This window comes from Vulpes vulpes, chromosome 1 (assembly GCF_048418805.1).
Source record: "Vulpes vulpes isolate BD-2025 chromosome 1, VulVul3, whole genome shotgun sequence".
Lineage (NCBI taxonomy): Eukaryota > Metazoa > Chordata > Mammalia > Carnivora > Canidae > Vulpes > Vulpes vulpes.
Window position 1 is genome coordinate 25,825,571 of NC_132780.1, and position 22,931 is coordinate 25,848,501.

A 22,931-nucleotide genomic window follows, 5' to 3' on the forward strand; every position below is an offset into this window, starting at 1 on the left:
GGGGCGGGCAGGGCCGGGGAGCTGCGGCGGGGAGGAGCGCGGGCCCCGCCCCCAGCGCCGCTGGAAAAGTTTGAGCTCGGGCGTGTGCGCAGAGGCCGGGCCGGCGGGTCCCAGACGCGCGGTGGCGGGTCCCCCCGGCAGAGCCCCCGGCGCCGCCCGCGAGCGGAGGAAGGGCCGCGAGGATGCGGCCGGCGCGAGGACGCCTCCCAGGTGAGCCTGCGGGCCTGGGGTCGGGGGGGCGGGGTCCGGGGGGCCGGGGGTGGTGGGGGGCCGGGGGGGGGCACCTCTCCCACAGTCCAGCCCGCCCCGGTGACAGCGACCCGGCCGGGAGCCGCCAGCGCCCTGTCACCGCCTGCCCCTGCCCCTGCCCCTGCCCCTGCCCCTGCCCCTGCCCCTGCCCGGGCCACCCACCCCCGCGGCAGCCCAGCCGGGGGCAGACCGGGCGGGTCCCCTTGGCACGCGGGTGCGTGTCACAGCCAGGGGCGCGGGGATGGTTCCTTTTAACCACCTCGCGGGAGTCCAGACTGAGCGTCATCTTCCGTCCTCAGGACCTGAAGGAAAGAGAAGTGGCTCTTTCCAGAGAAGTCCCCTGGGTCCTATCCCTAGAGCGACTGAAAAGTTACGTGTCCTCCGGGGAAGAGGACCTGGGGGCTCTGGGACCGTGTGGCCGTGGTCCTTCTCCTGGGAAAACCTTTCTTTTAGACGATATTCTCCACACTGTCCCGTGCTTTCCCGTCTGTTTCTGGAAGTAGGCAATGAGGGCTGTCAGGGTCCGGGCTGGAGGGTGACATCCCCACTTTGCAGTTGTGAGGCTCCCGAGGAAGGTCAGCGCGCTGTCCTCCCAGCTGAGACAAAGCCTGGAGAACGGCCGGGACTTGTCCTTCTTTGGCCTGATGCAGGAGACGGACGCTAGCGTTGCCACTTCCAGCCTCCCCGACTCCAAATGGTCTCTCTCTCTCTCTCTCTTTTTCTCTCTCTTCTGGGGCTCGCCACTCTCGGTGGCATGTTTCATTGTGGGTTTTTATATTTAGATGTAAGAGAGGGCCTTCTTGTTGGGGGTTTAAAGGGAACACGTTTTGTTAGGAAGATTAAGAAAAGGGAGTGGCATGAACACGGGGTCTCCTGGAACATTATTTTCAAAAGCAGAAGGTACCCACCCCCAGCTGGAGCCCTGAGCACTTCCAGAACTTCTTGCTCACGTCTGGACGTCAGAGGTTGCAGAGCCCACTCTGTATACCCACATCTTCATCATTCGTGTTTGCAACATTCTTTTCTTTATTAGTGGCAATCCTGCGGGCGTGGTTAAGACCAGTGATTCCTAGAAGTCCCAAGGCAGGATTAGGTCCTGTGGGGTGTGACGGACAAGGGTGGCCATACCCCTGGCTGGCGGTGGCAGTGGTGATGAGGGTGGTGGTGGTGGTGTATGTGTTGTCCTTGAGGAGTTGGTGGAAGTGTCTGGACCTGTAGGAGTTTTCTCGGAACTGATGCAGAGCTCTGTTCAGGTTGAATAATTCTGTGGCCCTAGGAGGACCACACACTGGGCTTCCTCGGTCAGCAGAGCTTCACATCCGGCCTGCCTGTCTGGTTGCTCTGTCACCTGACACCAGAGACTACAGGTCAGCCTTTAGGAGCAATTCCCCGCTCCCCCCCCACCCCCCACCCCATAAAGATACGGCTGGGATGGCTTCTCAACAAGTTTCATCTTTGAAAATGCTGCTTTTGTCTTTGTTTCTGAATTTCATAAAATGTCCTAATTTTCTACCACGGGTGCATAGTAGAAAGTTGCATTTCCTGAAGAAGGAGCCTCCCATGTTGGCCTCATAATATTCTCAAAATGTGGGGACTGATTTTCCGTTCTCTGGAAATTGTGACACTGATTTGACTCTGTGGTGTCTTTTTTTTTTTCCATCCTCCTGAAGACACTTTGATAACTACAGTGGATGTGTGTTTTTTTTATGGTGGAAAAAGGAGACTCTGAGCATGCCAACATCTGAATATTTGTGAGTGTCCCTGCAGTGAAGCCCCCTTTTCTTCTGCAGGACATTGTTCTGGGAGCCGGTGCTGACACAGCGGGCAGGGCCTTGGGGCACCCTCAGGCCTTCCGTGGTGGGAGCCGGAGCCGTGGGCCGTGCTTTCCGGGACCTTTCTTTTCCCTCACACATGGCTTCCTCATTCCTGTCTTATCAGTTTGGAGCCACTTCTTATGATTCCTTTGCACCCATTTTCTGCTGAATTCATTAATTGCCTTATGAGATGTATCATGAGCTCTCGGAGGTAAAAGGGTGTGCTTGGTGGACTCCATCCAGGTGCGAGAGTCCTGTGCTTTAGTTACGGTTATGACAGTGCTGGGCACGGTCAGCGTCTGTTCTGTGTTCTTTCCTCCTATTTTGGAGGAGCTGCAGCTGCGCATCTGTAGGAGGCTCGGCGTCAGGCCAGCTAGGTGAGCCAGGGACGAGACTGCCCAGTGGAGAATGTGGCCTCGTCGGGGGTGGCTCCGGCTTGCCTGTGGCTCCGTGAACTGGGGCAAGTTCGAGTGGCTCTTTGGCCCTGCAGACACCACTCCATCTCCCTGGTGTCGGTTTTCCATGTAGGTCGGCATTCCAGCATTTGGCTAGCCTGCTGGTGACACTCTTGTCACCTTCAAGTGAAGAACACCGAGAGGGGTGGACGCTCCAGAAGAGCTGACCCCTAACATGGTGCACGGGAATCAGATGACCCACATCTCCAACCCAGCACCACCTCCTCCAAGCTGTGTCACCAAGGACGGTGACCCCCACACCCCAGCCTCGGCTTCCCTCTATGTACACTCAAAAGGCAGATGCTGCCATGGGGACCAGACATGGTACCCTACAAGGTGCAATGTGTGCTGCGTTTGCTGTGTCGTTGTGGCACGGGGAAAGGGTGGGAGGGACCCCACCATTAGGACTTCTTGGCCAGGTGTCTCCTGTTTGCATAAGCCCTTCCCTGCCCGGAGGAGCTCATTCCCGCACACCTTCATTCATCCCATGGCAGTCTGGGCAGGAGTCCAGCCTGTGCTCTTACTTAGGACGAGTGGAGGAGGGAAAGTCTGAAAAATCCGCTTGAAGAGCAGAGTTTAAGGCCTCTTGTATCCAAACCGGTTGCCTTGTGATGGTGGACAAGCCCGGGCACCTGGGAGAGCGGGCGCGGAGGCAGAGCCTGGGGCCTGTGCGGGGGTCCTGCAGCCCACCCCGGGTACGGAGCTCCCAAGGAGTGTATGAACACCCACGCCCTACCTGCTGAGAGAGTCACTTGTAGGAAAGCTGCCAGGTGAGTTGGTGGTGGGAAGCCTGCTCCTCACAGTGGTCTCACCAGGGCCCCGGGACTGGGCTCCCAGCAGAGGGCAGGCCTGTGGGGCTGTGCATGCAAGGCCTCTTGCCCGGAGCTACCTCTGACTGCCCAGCGAGGTCACCTCCAAAATCTGGGGGCAAGAGGAAGTACTCATTAGCGAAGGAATTTCCTGGGGCATCGAAATGACCAGCCCGTTATTTCTTTCCTAAATTCTTGTAAACAACAACAACAAAATACTGCTTTCCAAGAAATCCGCTGGTTGGCAAATGCTTGGTGTTTTACTTCCGTCTGGAGGATAGTTGATTTCCCTGGGAAAACGTGCCTTCAACCAGCAGCACCCTGCGTCTGACCGGAGAAATCTCATTGTCTTCTCTTGTCTTTCTTGTTCGCCACGATGGGGAGAGAGAGAAAGAGAGAGAGAGGGAGAGACCCCAGGCTTTTCAGAAATATGTCCCTTTACTTTTTTCGTTTCCTTCTTTTTATAGTTTATTTTAAAAATTGACATGTGTCATGTGTAGAGAAAGTGAATCGCTAGTGCAGAGCGCACATCTGGAACCCATGGGGGGCCCAGGCTGCCCCTCCCTGCAGATGCACCCCCATGGAACAGAGGGACAGAAACCCCGCTGGTGTGACACACAGTGAAGCTACCTTCTAGGTGCCTCTCCTGAGCGCCTGTGCCGCACAGCAGCTTCTAGGGCAGGCCTGGCGCTCCGAGATGTTCAGGGTCGAGCCCGCACACCGCCACCTTCCTCGGCATCAGCCTTTATTTCTCAGTTGTTGGGGGGAAATTACGCAGGATCAGAGTCTTAACAATGAATCGTCAGATGGTGGTCACTGCCAGCCGCAGATGCTTAACTTTTAAAATAAAGCAAAACGTGAGCACTCACGCTGTGTAAAACTTGCCCTCGTGGGGACTTGTCCAGGTAGCCCAGTGGCCAGTCTCTGCAGGGACCAGCTATGTCAGAGCCCGTTCCCGACACCACCACGATGCTCAGAAAGCCAAACGACCCCGTGGGAGCACAGGTACAAGCTCACAAGGATGTCCCCACCCAGGCCCGGCAGTGCTTCCTAGGAAAATGACGTGCAGAAACCACCCTATGTCCATAGGCAAGAGTGGCCGGGGCATCCATCCCTTGACGGGAGCAGGAAGTGCCAGCATCCAAATGCACCTCCCTGTAGGACTCAAGGGAGCATCGTGCCGTTGGCAGAAAGATGCCAGGCACAGTCGGATGCTGTGGGACCCCATCTATGGGAAGGTCAGAAACAGCTACGTACGGCCCTCGAGAGGGTGAGAAGCCCAGCCCATGACCCCTCTGGGGGTCGGTGGTGAGTGGACGGGGCGGGACAGGCTGGCTCCCCAGGACTTGATGCCCCAGTGCCCTGCACTCCGCAGAACAGATGTGCCTGGAGGGCTGGTGCCCCACCTGGTCTTGCGCTCCGAGGTGGAGGGCGAGAGGGCGGAGAGTGTTCTTCCCGCAAATCCAGGTCCTGCCTCACCCCCTGAAAGGTGGGGCCCGAACTCTGTGATGCTTTTGACCACAAATAACAGCACTCAGATGCATCCAAAATCAATCTGGCCTTTAGCCCAGCACGTAACTCTCAGGATGGAGCCCTCGTTCTAATGTTGATAATCCAAAGAAAATAAGCTTTTAGATTCCAAAGGGAGCCAGATGTCTTCCAGTTATGAAAATGCAGCGAATAGCATTTAGCAAGAGATGCTCTGAAAAAAACAGGCTCTTCGAATGATGAATATTTAATCAAGGAAAATGATAAATTAAGCATTAGTGGGAAAAAACATTCACCCTCAAAATGCATGTTTTTGGTGGCTCTCTGGCACATCTTACACTATTCTCATTGTGGCTCTTGTATTGCTGGGTCTTGGCTTCACTTCTGGCTTGTTTTTCTGCTCTGCTCCGTTTTTTGTTTTGTTTTTTCAAAACCTGGCACATGGGGAGGAAAAGAAACGGATGGGAGTCTGTGCAGCCCTTCACTTGCGTGTCCTCGCTCTTTACATCCAAGAGGTTCCAGATGCAGTGGGTTTATGGGGACACACGTCCCTTTGGTCAGTGCTCATGGCACGAGCACGGGAGTAGAGTGTGTGCCACGGGGGGAGCATCCGCAACGTGGAGTCACCATGGGGGAAGCAGGCCCAGAAGATGAGGTTCACTTGTACTGTGGTTTCAAAACCTTTCAGATGTCGCTGCTTGGAGCCCTTTCTCACCGTCCTGGGTGTGAATTCACCAACAATTCACTTTCCTCACCCTTTCAGGTCACACTCATGTGTCTGCAGTTCAGACTGTGCAGGTGCTAACTCACTCAGGATTATACCCCGTATTAACCACACGCCCGCCGTCCTTCCTGAGATGGAAGCCCCTGGCAGGGGAGCAGGTGTTGTGGACACAGTGGCCCGTGGATGTGGGGCATATGGAGGCCTCGGGGCAGCCACGTCGACCCTCCACCAGCTAGGACACAGCCGTTCTCGGGGAACTGCTCCCTTCTGACTGTCGGTGGGGTGGCCGTGTGCTTCTTGCCCCTGCCTCTGTACTGCGCCTCTTCCATGGATAAGGACGCTCGTAGGGCAGGGTCGGTCAGCCCCGTCTGTGTGGGGCTGGCTGTGCTCTGGGCTGTGCTGTGCCCAGGGCCCCGCAAGCAGAGGGAGGTCGTGTCAGCTCCATTCACGGCTCGCGGATAAGGAACCAGCAGACAAGCAGAGCATGTGTTGGGCTCCCATGAGCAGACAGGCGCCGTGAGAGGCGTGGGACACTTTGCCCCTGTGTGACCCTGAAGCAAGCCGCTCCAGGCGCTGGGCTCCGGGATGGTCAGCAGCGTCATTATTCCCGCTCTTTATTTTATTTTTTTATAAAGATTTCATTTATTCATGAGAGACACACAGAGAGAGAGAGAGAGGCAGAGACACAGGCAGAGGGAGAAGCAGGCTCCACGCAGGGAATCCGATGTGGAACTCGATCCCGGGTCTCCAGGATCATGCCCTGGGCTGAAGGCAGCACTAAACCGCTGAGCCACCGGGCTGCCCTATTCCCGCTCTTTAAAGGACAGCCTGCGATCTGCCGTAAGAAGTGGCGAGTAGAGAAGTCTCGAGGAGCCGGGCTGACTCCAGGGCAGAGGGAGCCTGACTTGGGGCAAGAAGGCTTGGCCAGGGTTAGAGGAAGGTGCGTGGGGCTGGGGCGCTGGCGGGACAGCTGCCCACCGAGCTGACTGTGCGCCTCCAGGGCACCTACCAGCACACACCTTGCAGGCATCCTGCACAGGCCACAGCCCACGAGCTTTCCGGAGGAGGCAGGGCCTGGGCCCCCCAGCACGTGGGGAGAAGTCCCTGCAAAGTAGGAGCAGAGCTGCCTTTCCTGATCTCAGAGAACCTGAGCCCCGGTGGAGGGGAGGGTGTCACAGCACCCCTGGCCCTGAGCAGTGCCTGTGGGGCAGCGACCTGAAAGGTGCCTGGAGCCAGGGCCCCACGGACTCTCCTCTCCTCCTCATCCAACAGCAGCCACACACACTGTGCCCCGGGATCCTTCCAGGACCGAGCACCTCCCGGGCTGTACCCGAATCTGGCAGCGAGCTCAGATCCCAACACACCCCAAGTGTGGAGCCCGTGTGTTTCCAAACCCAACATAGGGCTATGACTTAAACGTCATGAAAGAAAAAAAAGTCACCACTGGATACTCTTCAGGCTGTTCTAAGCCGAGCTCATGTGCTCATTAGTAGATGTTTAAACATAGGTTTGTAATTTAAAATCAGTGCATCCACTGGCAGCCGCATCCAGCTGGGACGGTGACATCCCCACAGGTGATGGGTGTGGCCTCAGGTGAGGGTGGGAAGTATCGGAGGGGAGGGGGGCTTAAACCCGGGGCCACCAAGGGCCGGGACCACCAAGGGCCGGCGCCTGGCTTCGGGCCTTCTCCGTCTGCTTATACCCCCAGCAGGGTCCTTTCTCTCTGCTCACACACATGGCTTCAGTTCTGGGGGCACAGACGGTCTGACTTGGGGCAAGAAGGCTGAGCTCTGGGTTTTCAGCCAAGTCCAGAAGCCAAGTGCTTGTCCCTGCCTCTCCTTCTATCACCCTTGGTAGAAGTATGGGCTCATGGCCCATCTGCCCCTCCCCACACTGCTGCCATCAGGGAACCGTGGGCTGTCGTGCCTCCCACTGCCCTGCCCTTGGTGGCCGCATGGCCCTGTCTCAGGCCTCCCCTGTAGGCCGTTGGGACCCCACTCCGTGTCTGGCCCTGGTCCCAGGGACGCCGTCGGGGTGGTGTTGCTCCCACAATGTTGCTCCAGGCTCACCAGGGGTGGCTTCCCGGGGGCGGCATTCTGGTTCCCTTCTATTTTGCTGTCCCAAGATGATCCCATTTGTCTTGGGGTAACGGGAATCATGGTTTGGCCGCTCCTGTGCTGTGGCGGAGGATGCACGGTCAGCGCCCCCAAGTGCCTGGGGATTCCCTGACAGACTGACGTGTATTTGGGTCTGTGTGTCATTGTTGTACGAGTGAATGACCGCGGGTCTCACACACCGACCTCCCTCCCAGCAGCTGCAGACACCAAGTGGCTTCCTGCGGCCACCTCAGCCCCTGAGGAGCTGTGGGCCCCCACATAAGCTGCCTTCCCCAGCTGTGCTGCGGCTGCCCCCTGGGTGGTCTTGAGCCCCCATAATCTCTGGGCACCCCACTTTTATCTTCGCAGCCCCCTGCTCTGCACGCCCCGGCTGGGGTCCCGCCACCGCCCGGGCCACCCCGGAAGCCTGAGCCCACGCCTGTTCTCTGGATATGGATGTGCCCAGGGCGCCCTCTGCTGGGATCCGGAGCTGAGCCTCTGCGCGCCCGAGCGATGGCCACAGTCGTCCCGCCGCGCGCCAGGCCCTCTCCCGGGAACGGGAACGAGACGGAGACCCTGCACGAGCACTACAACTACGTGGGCAAGCTGGAGGGCCGGCTGAGGGAGGCCCCCGAGGGCAGCATGCCTACCACCGTGCTGTTCCTGATCATCTGCAGCTTCATCGTGCTGGAGAACCTCATGGTTCTCATCGCCATCTGGAAAAACAATAAGTTCCACAACCGCATGTACTTCTTCATCGGCAACTTGGCCCTCTGTGACCTGCTGGCCGGCATCGCCTACAAGGTCAACATTCTGATGTCGGGCAAGAGGACGCTGAGCCTGTCTCCCACGCTCTGGTTCCTAAGGGAGGGCAGCATGTTCGTGGCCCTCGGGGCGTCCACCTGTAGCTTGCTGGCCATTGCGATCGAGCGGCACTTGACTATGATCAAAATGAGGCCGTACGATGCCAACAAGAAGCACCGCGTCTTCCTTCTGATTGGCATGTGCTGGCTCATCGCCTTCTCGCTGGGCGCCCTCCCCATCCTGGGCTGGAATTGCCTGCACAACCTCCCCGACTGCTCCACCATCCTGCCCCTCTACTCCAAGAGGTACATCGCCTTCTGCATCAGCATCTTCACAGCCATCCTGGTCACCATCGTGATCCTGTACGCACGCATCTACTTCCTGGTGAAGTCCAGCAGCCGCCGGGTGGCCAGCCCCCACAACTCGGAGCGGTCCATGGCCCTGCTGCGGACCGTGGTGATCGTGGTCAGTGTGTTCATCGCCTGCTGGTCCCCACTCTTCATTCTCTTCCTCGTCGACGTGGCCTGCAGGGTGAAGCAGTGTGCCATCCTGTTCAAGGCCCAGTGGTTCATTGTGCTGGCGGTGATGAACTCGGCCATGAACCCCGTCATCTACACTCTGGCCAGCAAGGAGATGCGGCGGGCCTTCTTCCGGCTGGTGTGTACCTGCCTGGTCCGGCGCTGGGGCGCCCGCTCCTCACCCAGCCAGCCCGCTCTCGACCCCAGCAGAAGCAAGTCCAGCGGCAGCAACAACAGCAGCCCCTCACCAAAGAACAAGGAGGACCCTCCCCAGATAGCTGCTTCGCCGTGCATCATGGATGGGAACAAAACCCTGCAGAATGGGATCCTCTGCAAGTGAGCATGGCCACCTCCAGGAACGGCCATCCCCACATGTCCATGAGACAAGAGGCACTCAGCTCCCAGCCACGTTCTTATTTATTGCATGCGTCACCCCCGGAGGTTCTGGAACTGGCACTTGGGAAATCTGTTTGCCCATGCGTGGCCCATGTGGTGTGGACGTCCCAGGAAGAGGGACCCGAGGACTCGCCAGCCTGTTTCACAGTAGACAGCCTGCCTGCCTTGTCTGTATTGGCGTGAGTCTTCCAAACCTCCGATCTGCCACCTTCCCCTGAATCCCACGGGAGGGAAGGTCGTGGGCCACGCAATGAGCAGAGTGCTTCCCTGAATGTCATGGCAATTTCTGGTAACTTCACACTACATGGACCGCGCATACTGTGGATGCTGGCGTGTTCGTCATTTCTGTGTCACGCAGCGCTCGGGTTTCTGACGTCCACCATCGGGATACAACACCTGTTTCTGCTGTAGGCAGCAGGACGTGGCACGGTGTCCTGACTGAACCTCCAGGAGCGAGGCTGAGGCTGGCAATTAGCCGGACATGCCCATCCCCGTCTCCTCACACTGACACCGAGTCTCGTGTTCAGCGGGCTTTGAAAAAGGCTGCTCCTGGGTGGGTCTCAGGTGCGTGGATCTGACCCTGACAGTGTCCAAAGGACCCTGGGAGAGTGAGAGTGCTCTGAGAGCTGCATCCCCGCCTCTCCCCAGGGTTGTGTCCCTGCAGAGACTTGAACACATCCCTCAACCCCGTTACCCACATTATGTGACTGGTGACCCTCTAGATCTCAGAAAAGCCCACCAGGGGCTTCCCAGAGGCCATCCCTGGGCCAAGCAGAAGAGCTCAGAAGGCAGAAGCAGAGGACAGACACGCTGGCCAGAGGAAGCTACGGTATGTTTGATGTGAGGAAAAATTTGTACAGAATTGGGAGAGGCTGACAGGCTGCACTTGGATCCTATTTGGAGCCTGGTCCCCTCTAGCCAGAGAAGCACCAGGTCAGTAGGACCGAGTTGTGTGCTCTTCCGGGAAATGTAGTGATGCTGTAGGTAACGATATGGGGTCAGCCAACCCTGCATCCCCATCCCCGCATGTAGGGGGTTCCTCAGGAGGTGTTTGTGCATGAGGAGCTTCCCTCAGGGATCCCACCTGCAGGACACACCAATGAGGACGTGCACACGTGTGTGGAGATCTCACACCCACAGAGTTCACGTGTCAGGCTCTTGGCCAAACACAAAACAGGCAGCCTTCAAAAGGACTCTCACATCAGAGCCCCTAAGGCTTTCTGGTTCGCCGGGCATTTCGGCTGAGTCAAGACTCCAGAGACACCTTGACACGTTAACCGTCTGGAGGAGACACTGCTGGCTCCTACGTGTTTTCAGATGCCCATGCTCCCAACCGAGGCACATTCCTGTGGGTCCTGGGGGGTCTCCATGTCCTGACCAAAGACTTCCCTCGTTTCTGTGACTGATGAGAGAAGGGGATGCTCATTGGTGGCACTTTTGTTGACTTCTTTACGTCGCGGGAGAGGAGTGTATTCTCGGGTCAGACAGCATGTCTAGAAAAGTCAGGCATCAAGAAGACACAGCAGGGAGCACTGCGTGTTCACCTAGGGAATGAAGTGACCACAGAGCTCAGGGTCCCTGGAGGTTCCTGGGTCTCCAGTGCTCATATTAGTGACACTTGCTCCTTGATCCCAACTTCCCATTGCGAGAACACAAAACTTGCAAACAGTCTGAGTGGAAAAACCCAACGGAGTAATCGTGTGCATTCAATACATGCAGAAAATGATCGACTTTAATAGCAGCATGTACAGCCTGTGCCAACAGCTGCGGGTCATCGAGGGGTTGAGTTTCAAAGCCACGTAGAACATATGCATTAGATCTCTTTACTGTGTCCCATGTGTGTTTGTTAAAAAAAAATAAATAAAACCAAAAGCCTACTTGTAAACCTGTCACTGGAGGTTAGCATGGGGGGTTTGTCTGCACCAGGGGTGCAGGGTGGCGGCCTGGCCTCCCCCATGGTGCCGGCGTTCCCCCAGGACTGAAGCCACCCTGGGAACCTGGGGACTGTGCCTCCTGCACTTTCCTCCGACCCCGGCATAGCTGGTGCCCAGGGAAGGGGAAGCTTCGGGGTGTCAGGTTCTGTAGGCCCGAGTGTTTACAGGAGGATGAGCTCTTGGATGGGGGCATTACGAGTCCTGGCCGAAAGCGACGAGATGGTTGGTTCTGCTCCATTTGCAGCAGGAGGGAGTCGGTCAGAAGCGGCCCATTGCCCAGCGCCCTAGGTGACAGAGGGAGACTTCTAGCCTGTGAGTGCATGTGTCTGTGTGCATGTCCATGTGCCTGTGCGTGTGCATGCATGTCCATCCCAGAGTGAGGCCTGCATTCGCCATAACTGGTCTGGTCTGATGTTCATGGAGAAATCTCACAGCCCTGGCGAGGTCCACAGCCTGCCACCACCCGTGCCCCAGGCCACCAGGCAGCCGTGACCCCCACCCCACCAGCTCTGCTGCTGCCAGGCCCCCCCGCCCCCCGCCCCTGGCACCATGGGCCGAAGGGTGAAGCTTGGCAGGTGACCAGCGTGTCTGGGGATGGCAGGGTACCCGCTCCCTATGGGAAGGTCCCGACCTGCCCTCCCCACCCTCGTGGGGCAACACAAGGTCCACCACCCACGCAGGAGACTTTTTACACAATCCTTTATTGCTCACAGTTACACCGACAATCATTGAAACAGTGAACCAGAGATCTCGGCTGCTTCTCTGCACCCCTGACCCGGGGGAGGGGGGCGCGGGTTCTGCGCCGGTAAGGAGCCTTTCACAGACACGAAACGGCGCGTGGGATAAAAAACGTCTCAAGAGTCACCAAGTCCATGCTTCAAAATTGTCTCCACTAGGACGAAACCTCAACACCCAAATGTTTCTTCGTATCGAAGTCAAAACATCAAAGGGTTTGCTACAGAGTCAGAAATGCACACACCGTGATCCCCAAAATGAAGGCACATTTTCTGCTAACTAGTGAGAAGGACAAGGGTGGCATGGCCCACACGAGCCCCGGGCGACAGAGGGGACCCTGGGGGACTCCACGCGGCCGCCCCCAGGCGCATGGGGGCCCTGACTGAAGCCGCATCACTTCCTGAAGGAGTGAAGTGGGTTCGCCGAGGGAAGGAAGCCCTGGAAGCCGCCGACCTCCCCACCGAGCTGTGGAGCCTCTGCTCTGTCCCCCAGACACAGTTTGGGCGTCCCCAGCTTGCACGGAACGGCACATGGAAAGCTCGAGATCGGTTTGGTAATTCCGCTCCCTGGAATCCAAATGCCATCCCAGCATCCACGCGGAATAAAGTGATGAATCAGCAACATCCCCAGACGGACAGACACCTTCCCGGCAATCCTTATTTGTTCCACAGAAGTTGATGGAAGACAGAACACAAAATTCTCAAATAATATTTATCAGCAGATATAACTTTGCCATCCAAATACTCGTCAAAGAGTAAGAAACATCGTGACACGTGAAATTCTACACGGAGTTCCCTCCTAATCCTTGGATTTTTAACATCAGATGTTTAATTCTGAATGCACAGAAACATCCACATACTTCATTTTTAACAATATTTATTCTGGAACGAGTTTTATTCAAAAGGCAAATGAGCAGAGAACATTCCACTTGCCACCGACACACGGTCATTACAGAAAAAGCTAATTCAGTGTTCAGGGATGGATATGCCCACAGATGTTTCTGCTGTGTTGATGGCTGCTTAGGTAGAAAATCTGGTTGTGGGAGAAATGTCCCGTGTGAACGCGAGCTGTCGGCTGTGGCACACAGGACCACTTGCGGATTTCTCCCCACTACGTTGCATGGGGAAGCAACCACACAGGAAGTGACCTAGTGGAAGCCTCAGGTGTGGTGCTTCCCTGAATGACAATGGTCCTCCCAGCCCTCCAGAAGGTGAGGAGCCAGAGGGAGTCCTTTGTTCCCCGCCCCCCACCCCCCACACTCCCTGCCCTGCCTTCCTCCCACCTGCTTCCCAGCTCGAAAAACCTGCAGACTCCCCAGGCCCACCTGGGAGCCCCGGCCTCCGTGGCCCTGTTGCACTTGACCACGCCAGCCATCAGGCTTCTCGCACTGTCACGCCCTGTGCATGTCCACTTCCCACCAGGAGCCCAGCACCATGCCTGCCACACAGGAACCAACGCACAGACAAGGCCAAGAGGGGGCTGGCCGGAAATGCCTACAAGCCAGGCAGCGCACATGGCTGTGCCCAGGCAGACGCTCACGCCCAGCGCACCTGCTGGGGACAGCTTCTCCACGCTGGCCCCTCTTGTCATTCCTCTCTGTCCTCTGACCCGCGCTGCATGCTGCCAGGTGGAAGCAGGACGTGAGGCTGGACTTGCTTGTCCCCAGACCCTCCTTCTTGTCTCCCTCCTCCTGCACTGTTGCCCTCTTGGCCTCGTCTTCCCCTGCTGCCCCTGTGTCACCTCCACAGTGGCCCCCCACCCCCGTGGCCCTCCTGTCTGCTCCTGCTCCCTTTGCAGGTGGGTCCCACATCCTACAGCATCCAGGAGCCTGCCCGCCCACCCCCCATGTCTGCAGAGGCCAGGACCCGTAGTTCCCAAATGCTTCACATCTGTTTAACTTTCTGCATGTCCTTCTTGGTGAGAAATACCGAAGCGCGGGGAGGAGTGTTGAGGTGCAAGCCTCATGGCCAGGCTGCATGTGCGCACACACAGGTGCACACCCATCACAATCAGCATAGGTATGTGTGCATGTGCGTGATTTACATTCAAAGTCCTGGTATAAAATTGCAGTTTTCCTGGCTGCTATAAAATGTGCCAGTTTTAAAACTGTGCATTTGTTGCTTGCAAACTTATAAATATGTATAAACCCCATTATAAATAAATTGTGGCTGGCAGATGGCATTTTATCTGCCAGCAGTGATTGCATGGAGTTTTAAATGCTTATTAATCCTCCACTTTTAAAACTCAGAGCACAGACTCTGGGCTCCATGACATGAGGTGGTGGGAAAACACAGCCATAGTTTGGCGGGGGGGCGGTGGGGGAAGCCCTCGGCAAGCCATAGTTTGGCGGGGGACCGCACCTGGTGGTGGTCCTCAAAGCCCACACTTGCCACCAGCATTGCCCAGTTTACTAGGAATGCAAATTCCCGGGCCCTGTGCAGACTCCTGGGGTGGGGCCTGTGGGCCCCTTGCAGACCCGCTTAGCCTGCAGGCCTGTCCTTCTGCCCAGGATCCCTGGCTCAGGTGTGCACAGGGCCTGTTCCCCACCCGCGATGGACCAGTGGCTAGACGCTGCTGGGTGAGCACTGACATGTGCCCGGGCCTGTCTCCTGCTGTCCCTCAGAGCCTTGGTGACCTTAGTCTTCTACATGGTGGTGACTTGCCCTCTTGGAGTCTGTCTCTGAAGAGCCCCAAACACTTCCTTGTCCATGTAGGACTCCCGTCTTTATATATTTTGCAAAAAGAATGAGCATAAATGCGAACCCAATGAGGAGGGAAGAGCTATGTGTCGTTCTCTATCAGGGGCTGAGCTTTATACGTGAACTATAAAGGACCCTAATAAGTTCTGTGCTCCTAATTGTCACCACACTCCAGCGGGTCACCTGGCCTCAGGTGCCCCACTGAAAGGGGCTTCTGCAGCTTCACAATCCTCTAACACTCCCTTGCTGGTCATCTTCTGGGGGCCCCCGGCACACCCAGGTTCACAATACCTTCCTATAAAGTGGTTTTTCCAATTCATCATTCTCAGGACCCATTTTTAAAGTTTCACTACAGAGCCAGATATTATCCTAAAACTCATGACCAAAATTTGTCTGTGACATACTGTGACCCAAGTGCAGTATTTCCACAATCTCCGTCCCCTTTCCAATCAGCCTATCACACTGCCCACAGAAGGGCTCAAATGGACCCCAGGTGTGCTACGTATGCGGGCGGTGAGAGAACCATCATGCCTGTGCATGCAGCATCCTGGGAAGCACCTGTCCTTCCTGTTTCTGTCCTTTCACTGGCACCTCCCGCTCCATCTCACAGCAGTGGGGTGCAGGTGGCCAGCCACCGCCCAGAGACACCAAGCGACAAGCGGGTGGCCACATGGCTCTGACAGAGGCCTGTGATCTCGCAGGAAATGCCTCCACCTAGGGACCCATTCAGGCAAAGAAGGACCAGGACATCAGTTTGTACGTGTCACTTATGTGAAGGAGCCACCAGGCATCGGGCAGCACCTGAAGGGAGCGCTCCATCTAAGGAGCCCAGGATGGCCAGAGCCAGGAGGCAGTGGCGAGCATCGGAGCGCAGGCCCTCGGGGGCCACCCTGACGGCTGCCCTGCCCACTCCTCCCAAGCCAGGCCTTGCCCTTGGCACAGGCTTTGTCTCTCCTGCCTTCATGGGGCATCACCCGTGCTGCCTTCCTCCTCATGACCCCTTGGGACACCAAATGTCCTGCACCAGGGCTCCTGTCCACCCAGCCTCCCAAGCCCCTGAGACAGCGCTAAACAGATGGTTGTTCAAATGAAACCCAGGTCACAGCAAAGCGGCCCCTGGGTCCTGTGGCCTCTCAAGTATGAAAAGCCCAAGAGTGGCAGCGGGGGGACAGAGTTGGGATCGGCCGCAATGGGGAGATGTTAGGACGTGTCGGCCATCAGACATGAGTGCCTCGGGGCCTTGAGCATCAGAGCTCGCTGGCACCACTGGGAGCAGCCCCACAGGGGACACCTAGGCTCTCGTGGGGCAAGAACGGCCCTTGAAAATGCCACAAATGCACACACGATGGTGAGGGGGGTGGCAGTGGGGGGGAGGGGTCTCCAGGGCCCATGTTGACCTGCCGTACACTCCCAGCACACCCAGAGGCCTGAGCGGAGATGCAGGGGCCCCTGGGGAGCAGCGGGCCCAAGGCCACCAAGGCCACAGTGAGCAGTGTATGTAGCCAGGGACTCAGAGGTCCCGGAACACGCAGCCCTGCCCTCGCAGAGATGGTCTGACTAGGCAGGGGGGCCCAGGCTGCGCAGGGTGAGACCCATCTTGGCCCGGAAATCCTAGCTGCAGGCACGCGGTGGTGCCCGGACATGTGCAGGGGGCACAACAGCTCTGCCCGCCCACTGTGCCTCAGTTTCTCCACCAGCAAGTGAGGCTCCCCATAGTGCCCATCACACAGCACTGCAGGGGAGCTGAGGTGACCCCTAGAGCTCCACCATACATCACACGGCAGGGGACACAGGCGAGAGAGTGGCAGCCGTCCGCCAGGTCTGCAGGCCGCGCCGGTGGCTACGAAGGAGCACAGTTTCCCAAAAGCAATGCTGTTATTATAAGCAATCCTGGAATCTGAACTCAAAAGTACACATTTTGAATTAAAATTGAAACAAAATTTGATCTCCCCCCAATATTTCTAATTTTCTAAATGGATTCTCATGCAAAGAAACGTGATCTATACTGCTTACCACCACTGCGCTAACCAGTGACTTCACAGCAAGAGCTCCCACACCTGCAGACCACTCACTTCTGGCCTCCTCCAGAGGGCAGAGGAGGCAGGTCAATGTCCGGGGGCTCAGGGTCCTTCACCAGCCTTTCCTACTTCACCCTTAAACATTTGCATTTGGGGCGTGTGCTTAAGATCCCCTTGCTGGGCCTCGCAGGCCGTTGAGAGGGAAGTCGTTCTACGCATTTTTATATGTGTGGACACTTGCACACGTGGGAAGGATGTGTGTGTGTGTGTGTGTGTGTGTACAGGGCTGCGGGGCTGCAGGGGACGGGACGCATAGCTCCCCCCCCCCGCCCCGTGTATATCACCACAGGGCAGGAGCCCCACCAGCTGCTGCCCCAGCCCTGTTCAGCTCCCACTATTTCTGGGTAACATGGGGCATGGTGTCTGTGCCATGGCTGAAACCAGAACTGCTCTAGGAAGAGCTAGGTGGTCCTAGGTTAGTTCAAATGCACAGTGGAACATTCTAGAAGCCTAAGCCACTGTCATCTTAGATTCCTGGACCCTCGAAGGACAAAAAGTCCTAAGAGGGCTCCACACAAAACCTGTGGACCTGCCCAACCCATCCCTGCCCATGAGCTTCACCCCATCTTCCATCCTGGACACACACACACACACACACACACACACACACACCCTGGGAACAGAAATCAGGTTCATTTAGTCTAACTTTGCAGAATTCTTACTCCTCAGAGTTTGTAAAATCTACCCTTAACGCCTCATTCTTGAAGCACAGAATTTATTACTGGCCTGCTGTTAAGTGTGCAGAAAGTCCCGTTGCACTGACCCAGGCTGCCACTTGCTGAGGGACTGCACGGGACGGGAGCCTAGGCTGTGGTGCCCACAACTGGGCACCAACCAACGAAGGAAGCTTCTGGCTTTTAAAAGATAGCATGTGTCAAGTCACCAGGTAAGCTCATCCCAGGTGTTTTTTTGTTTGTTTGTTTGTTTGTTTTTTTAAGTCAGAAACCTTGTCAACACCGAATGATCAGGTAAGAAATCAGAGTGTTTTAGCTCAAAGGAAGGAACCCAGACAAAGGGATGCAAGGGGTATGGGCCCTTTCCACAGAGCACTTGGGAAATCTGTTGTAGAGACAGCAGCTCCTTTACCCACCAACCACTCGAGAGACAAAACCTCAACTAGTTCCCCACACTCCTGAGTCACCAGCCCAAGACAAACGTAGAGCAAGAAGAGTCCCGGATCAAGCGCTCGTGTTAGCATCTGCCTTTGACGCGGCTCATACACATGCATCTCTCTCTATTGGATGCCAGGGATGGGGGCACATTCCTAGCAGCTACCCCAGCAACCTGCCATCATCATATTGGCTAGAAGGACCCAGGAAGCGTGGCTTTGCCCCAAGCAGCCCTCCACACACGGATGAAAACAAGGGAAATATTGGCCAGGTCAGATCTCGGTCGTGGAGGCTCATCTTGTGCCACATGTGTCAGTCAAACAGATCCTGATGAACCCCTGAACAACTGTGGTCAAGGAGGCCAGCATTCCTGTGCTCGGAACCACCTGGAACAGCACGGGAACCACCTGCTCCGCGAGCACACAGGTGTGACGGGGACGGTCTGGGGATGGAGGGTGGAGGCAACATCACGGAGGAGCGGGAGCGCCAGCAACTTGGAGCAGCGACCACCTGGACCAGCAGTTCATGGAGCTTTACGTGCAGAGCTAAACTCCCTTGAGTGGCATCCCGCCTTCTTCTGCTATGGCTCTGCACTGAGGACCAGTCCTCCTGCTCCTTGTCCCCGTGTTGTGCTTATCAGGTAAAACTGCAGGTGACACCTTCCTAGTGGAATTTCTCAGTAGAATGGGTCAGTTGAATTAAATTTTAACCCGGACAACTATAGTCAAACTTTTTTTCCCATTAAAAACATACAGCACAGAACATTAGTCTTACATCTTTCTTAGTCTTAAAAAATATAAATATAGAGGGATAATTTGTACAGGATGTATAGGTATGTACACCTTTAATATGCACAGGAGAAAATCAGAACAAGTTTATGAAACTTGCACTTTCCAGACACCTTCCTCCTGGAGCATTTGGATGAGGCTCTGAGCCTGTGGGCAGTGGCCCGAGTCTCCGGAACCCCCCATACCCATTTCCCGGGAAGAACCAGGTCTCCTGACCACCGGCGCAAGGTCAGGACAGGGTGGCTGGCCGGTCACAGGGTCTTCTCCACTGGCTGCTGGAGGCAGAGCTCGCTTCCGGCAGAGACAATGGGCAGGCTGTTCTCCAGGTGGTGGTTGATGAGGTGGCTGATGCTGTCAAAGACCCTGTCTTTCGTCCGGATCTGGAGGGACACAGAGGTCAGGAAAGCATGACACACAGGTGGATGACAGAGGACACATGTGCTCAGAGCCAGCCAGGCCTTGGGACCTGGAGCGGCACCTCCCCGGGGGTCCCCACTCTTTCAGAGACATGTCTGTAAAGTCCCCCGTCATCGTCAGCGGCCACTCAGTCCAGCGGGTCACCTGCTACCCACCTTCCCCAACCATCCTCCTCCCTCCCCCGCCACCTGCCAGTGTTTTCTCTCCTGCTCCACAGCCCCTCCCACCAGAGGGTGAGCCTGTCGGGGATGCAGGGCAGCACCACACACTGCCGGCCGTGCGGCTCTGGAACCTGAACCATGACTGCCCACCAGCTTCTCCTGAGCGAGTGAACACCTAGGGGTGAGGAGGGAGGCCCACCACTTCCTTCTGTTCACTAGGCCTGTGCCCTGGTCCCTGAGCTGTTACAGGCCCTGTGTAGACTCCACTTGAAGAAGACAGATGAAGCCTGACCAGGAGCAGTCTCCCAGTCTGGTCTGGACAGGATCCCCCTGAGGCCTGTTCCTTGGAGGAGGGTGGGAGATGGGGCAGGAAGCCCGTGCCTGGCTACACCGGCTACCCTCCAGGCCCTTAGCCCTCCCAATGGCTCTGGGATGCCCTGCGTGCCTGACCTCTTTCTCCAGCCTTATTGCTGGGAGCCATCCTACCCCTGGGGTAAGTAGCCCTCCCCCACTTTTCCCTCAGGGACTCTGAGGGCACATCTATGCTCCTCCTCCCTTACCTGTGCCAGTATCCTCACCCTTACCCCTAATGTGACCCTCTTGTCTCTCCTGCTCCACTGGCCCACCAACGGGATGTTGATCTCTGAGCCTTCTGCCCTGATCTCATTCCTGCTCCAAGTCTATACCCCAGGTGGGCCCATCAAAACCCCTGGGCCATATGCTCTGGGCTCTACCAACAAAGGCAACAGCAGAGGCTTTTAAATGAGGATGTTTCCCTCTCCTGGGGTCCCACTCTGAGGCAGGACACCATCCCCACCCATCTCTGTAAGCACCAGAGGGGCAAGGACCCACCGGGCCACAGCTCCCAACTCCTGGGCATTGAGCCTCACCAAGGAGACAACCTAATGGGCACATTCACAAAGAAATCTTTTTGGGCATCTTTTCATTGAGGTTCTTTAATCCTCCTGAGTTCTTTAGAATTCTCACTCCAGAAAGATCCTGGGGTGGCATGGACAGGTCCCTTTCTTGGAGGTGAGGGGCACGAATAGCTCAGCTTGAGACTACCATTGGGGTGTTGCCTGTATGTTGACTTCTTTTTCCTACTTCTTATGATTAACACTCATTTAAACTCTGGGGCAACAGGGGTGCTTGAGGATTTATGGCAGGGAAGTGTCTGGGACACGAGGGTCAACTTGGGCTCACATCCAAACCACCTGAGTGCATTCAGGAAGCCCTATGCCCAGGCCAGCATCCCCAGGAGTTCAGGAAGGGGCTTGCCCCCCAGTGTGTTTCATGAAACCCCCAGGATTCCAACATGCCGCCCAAGCTGAGAGCCCAGTGGTCAGCATCTCTGGAGGACGTAGGCTGGCTACTATAAACACACACATGCAAACAAAGGCACGCAGAAGAGGCAAGTCATATAAATTTACTGCCTAAGGAAGTAGGCCAGTTCACTCCATTTCCATAAATACTTGCTGAAACTCCAGTCTGGCTCCTGCCCAGAGAACCTGCAGCCCACAGAGGTGTCTGTATGGACCCCCTTGCTATGTGGGTCAGAAAAGAATGATCTGAAATCAATCATCTAAGCTTTTACCTTAGGAAACTAGAAAAAGAAGAGCAAATTAAACCCATGGTAAGGAGAAGGAAAGAAAGAATAAAAAATTGGAGCAGACACAGAGCCCCAACAACATTGGAAACAGGAAATCAATAGAGAAATCAATGATCCCAAAGCTGGTCCTTCAAAAAGGTAAATAAAAATTCATAAGTCTCTAGCTAGGCTCAGAAAAGGTGAGAGAGGACACAAATTACTAATGTCAGAAATGAAAGAAGGGTTATCACCACAGATCTTGTGGGCATTAAAAGAATAATAAAAGAATACTAGAACCAACTCTAGGCTCACAAATTTTATAACCTAGATAAAAATGGGCCCATTTCTTGAAAGATACAACCTCCCAAAACTCTTTCAAGATGAAATAGATGGTTTGAATAAGCCTCTGTTTATTTAAAAAATTGAATCAATCATTAATAATCTGCCAACACAGAAAGCACTTGGCCCAGATGGGTTCACTGGTGACTTCTTCCAAACACTTAAAGAAGAAATTGTACCAAGTCCCTACAATCTTATTCGGAAGACAGAAGCAGAAGGAATACTACTTAATTCACTCTATGAGGCCAGTATTATTCTAATATCAAAAGCAGACAAAGATACTACAGGAAGAGAAAACTATAGACCAACATCTCTTGTGAACACAGATGCAAAAATCCTCAACAGAACATTAGCAAATTGAATCCAATGATGTATAGAAAGGATTACATACCATGGCCAAGTGAGATGTATCCTGGGTATGCAAGGCTGCTTCTACACTCAGAAATCAATTAACATAATCCATCACATCATTAGGCTAAAGACAAAAAAAGCTGCATGATCATATCAATAGATACAGAAAAGGCATTTAACAAATTCAACCAATTCATGATAAGAACTCTCAGTAAGCCAGGAATATAGGGGGAACTTCCTCCACTTGATAAAGACACCTATAAAAATCTTACCACTAACATCCTCCTGAACAAGGCCAGGATGTCTTGTCTCACACTCCTTTTCAACACCATAGTGGAAGTCCTAGTTATAAGCCAAAAAAGGAAATAAAAGACAAAGATAGCATTTTCAATAAATGGTGCTGGAACAACTGGGTGTCCACATTAAAAAAAAAAAAAAAGCCTAGACCAGACCTTACACTCTTCATAAAAACTAACTCAAAATGGATTACAGACCTTAATGTAAAATGCAAAACCACAGAACTCCTACAAGATAACACAGGGGAAAGTCTAGATGACTGTGGTTTGGGTGGTGACTCTTTAGATATGCCATCAAAGGCCTGATTCAAGAATGAAAGAAATAGCAAGATGAACCTCATTAAAATTAAAAAATTCTGCTCTACAAGTAACAGTCAAGAGAGTGAGAGGACGAGCCAGAATCTGGGAGAAGATATTTGCAAAAGACACATCTCATAATGAATTAGTGTCCAAAATATACAAAGAACTCTTAACACTAACAACACGAAAACAATCAGATCTTACCAAAGAAGACGTGCAGATGGCAAACAAGCACATGGAGAGATGCTCTGCATCACATGTCATCACAGAAATGCAAATTAAAGCAACAAGACACCACTACACACCTACCAGAATGGCTGAAATCCAGAAACCGACAGCCCCACGTACTGGAGGGGATGTGCAACAGTGAGAACTCTCCTCACTGCTGGTGGGACTGTAAAAACAGTACAGCCACTTTGGAAGATGGTTTGGTGGTTCCTTATAAAACTAAACATGCATGAGGGGCACCTGGGTGGCTCAGTCGGTTAAGCACCTGCCTTCAGCCCAGATCATGATCTCAGGGGCCTGGGATTGAGTCCTGGGCTGGGCTCCCTGCTCAGTGGGGAGTCTGCTTCTCCCTCTCCCTCTGCCTGCCATTCCCCTACTCCTGCATGCTCTCTCACTCTCTATCTCAAGTAAATAAGCAAAACCTCAAAAAAATAAACTACACATGCATGAGGAGGAAGGTGCTCGTGGCTAAAGCTTGAAGGTGGGGCAAGGCATGGGAAGGAATCCACAGGGAGTGGGCAAGGGAGTGGGGCCCATACCTTCTGCTTCAGGCAT

At 55.0% G+C, this 22,931-nt stretch overlaps 2 protein-coding genes across 2 annotated transcripts in view; one reads left to right on the top strand and one right to left on the bottom strand.

The window, feature by feature from the left end:
• Positions 1–45: 45 nt before the first annotated feature.
• On the top strand, positions 46–14,227 carry S1PR3 (sphingosine-1-phosphate receptor 3). The gene is made up of 2 exons (XM_072761166.1): positions 46–210; positions 8,005–14,227. Exon 2 carries the CDS (start codon positions 8,092–8,094, stop codon positions 9,295–9,297), a length of 1,206 nt encoding a protein of 401 aa, XP_072617267.1. The 5' UTR covers positions 46–210; positions 8,005–8,091; the 3' UTR covers positions 9,298–14,227.
• The window catches only part of SHC3 (SHC adaptor protein 3), a 110,518-nt gene continuing 99,556 nt past the window's right edge, over positions 11,970–22,931 (bottom strand). The window contains exon 12 of the mRNA XM_072761158.1: positions 11,970–19,076. Coding sequence (XP_072617259.1) covers positions 18,948–19,076 — 129 coding nt within the window. The 3' untranslated portion in view covers positions 11,970–18,947. The remainder of the gene's footprint in view (positions 19,077–22,931) is intronic.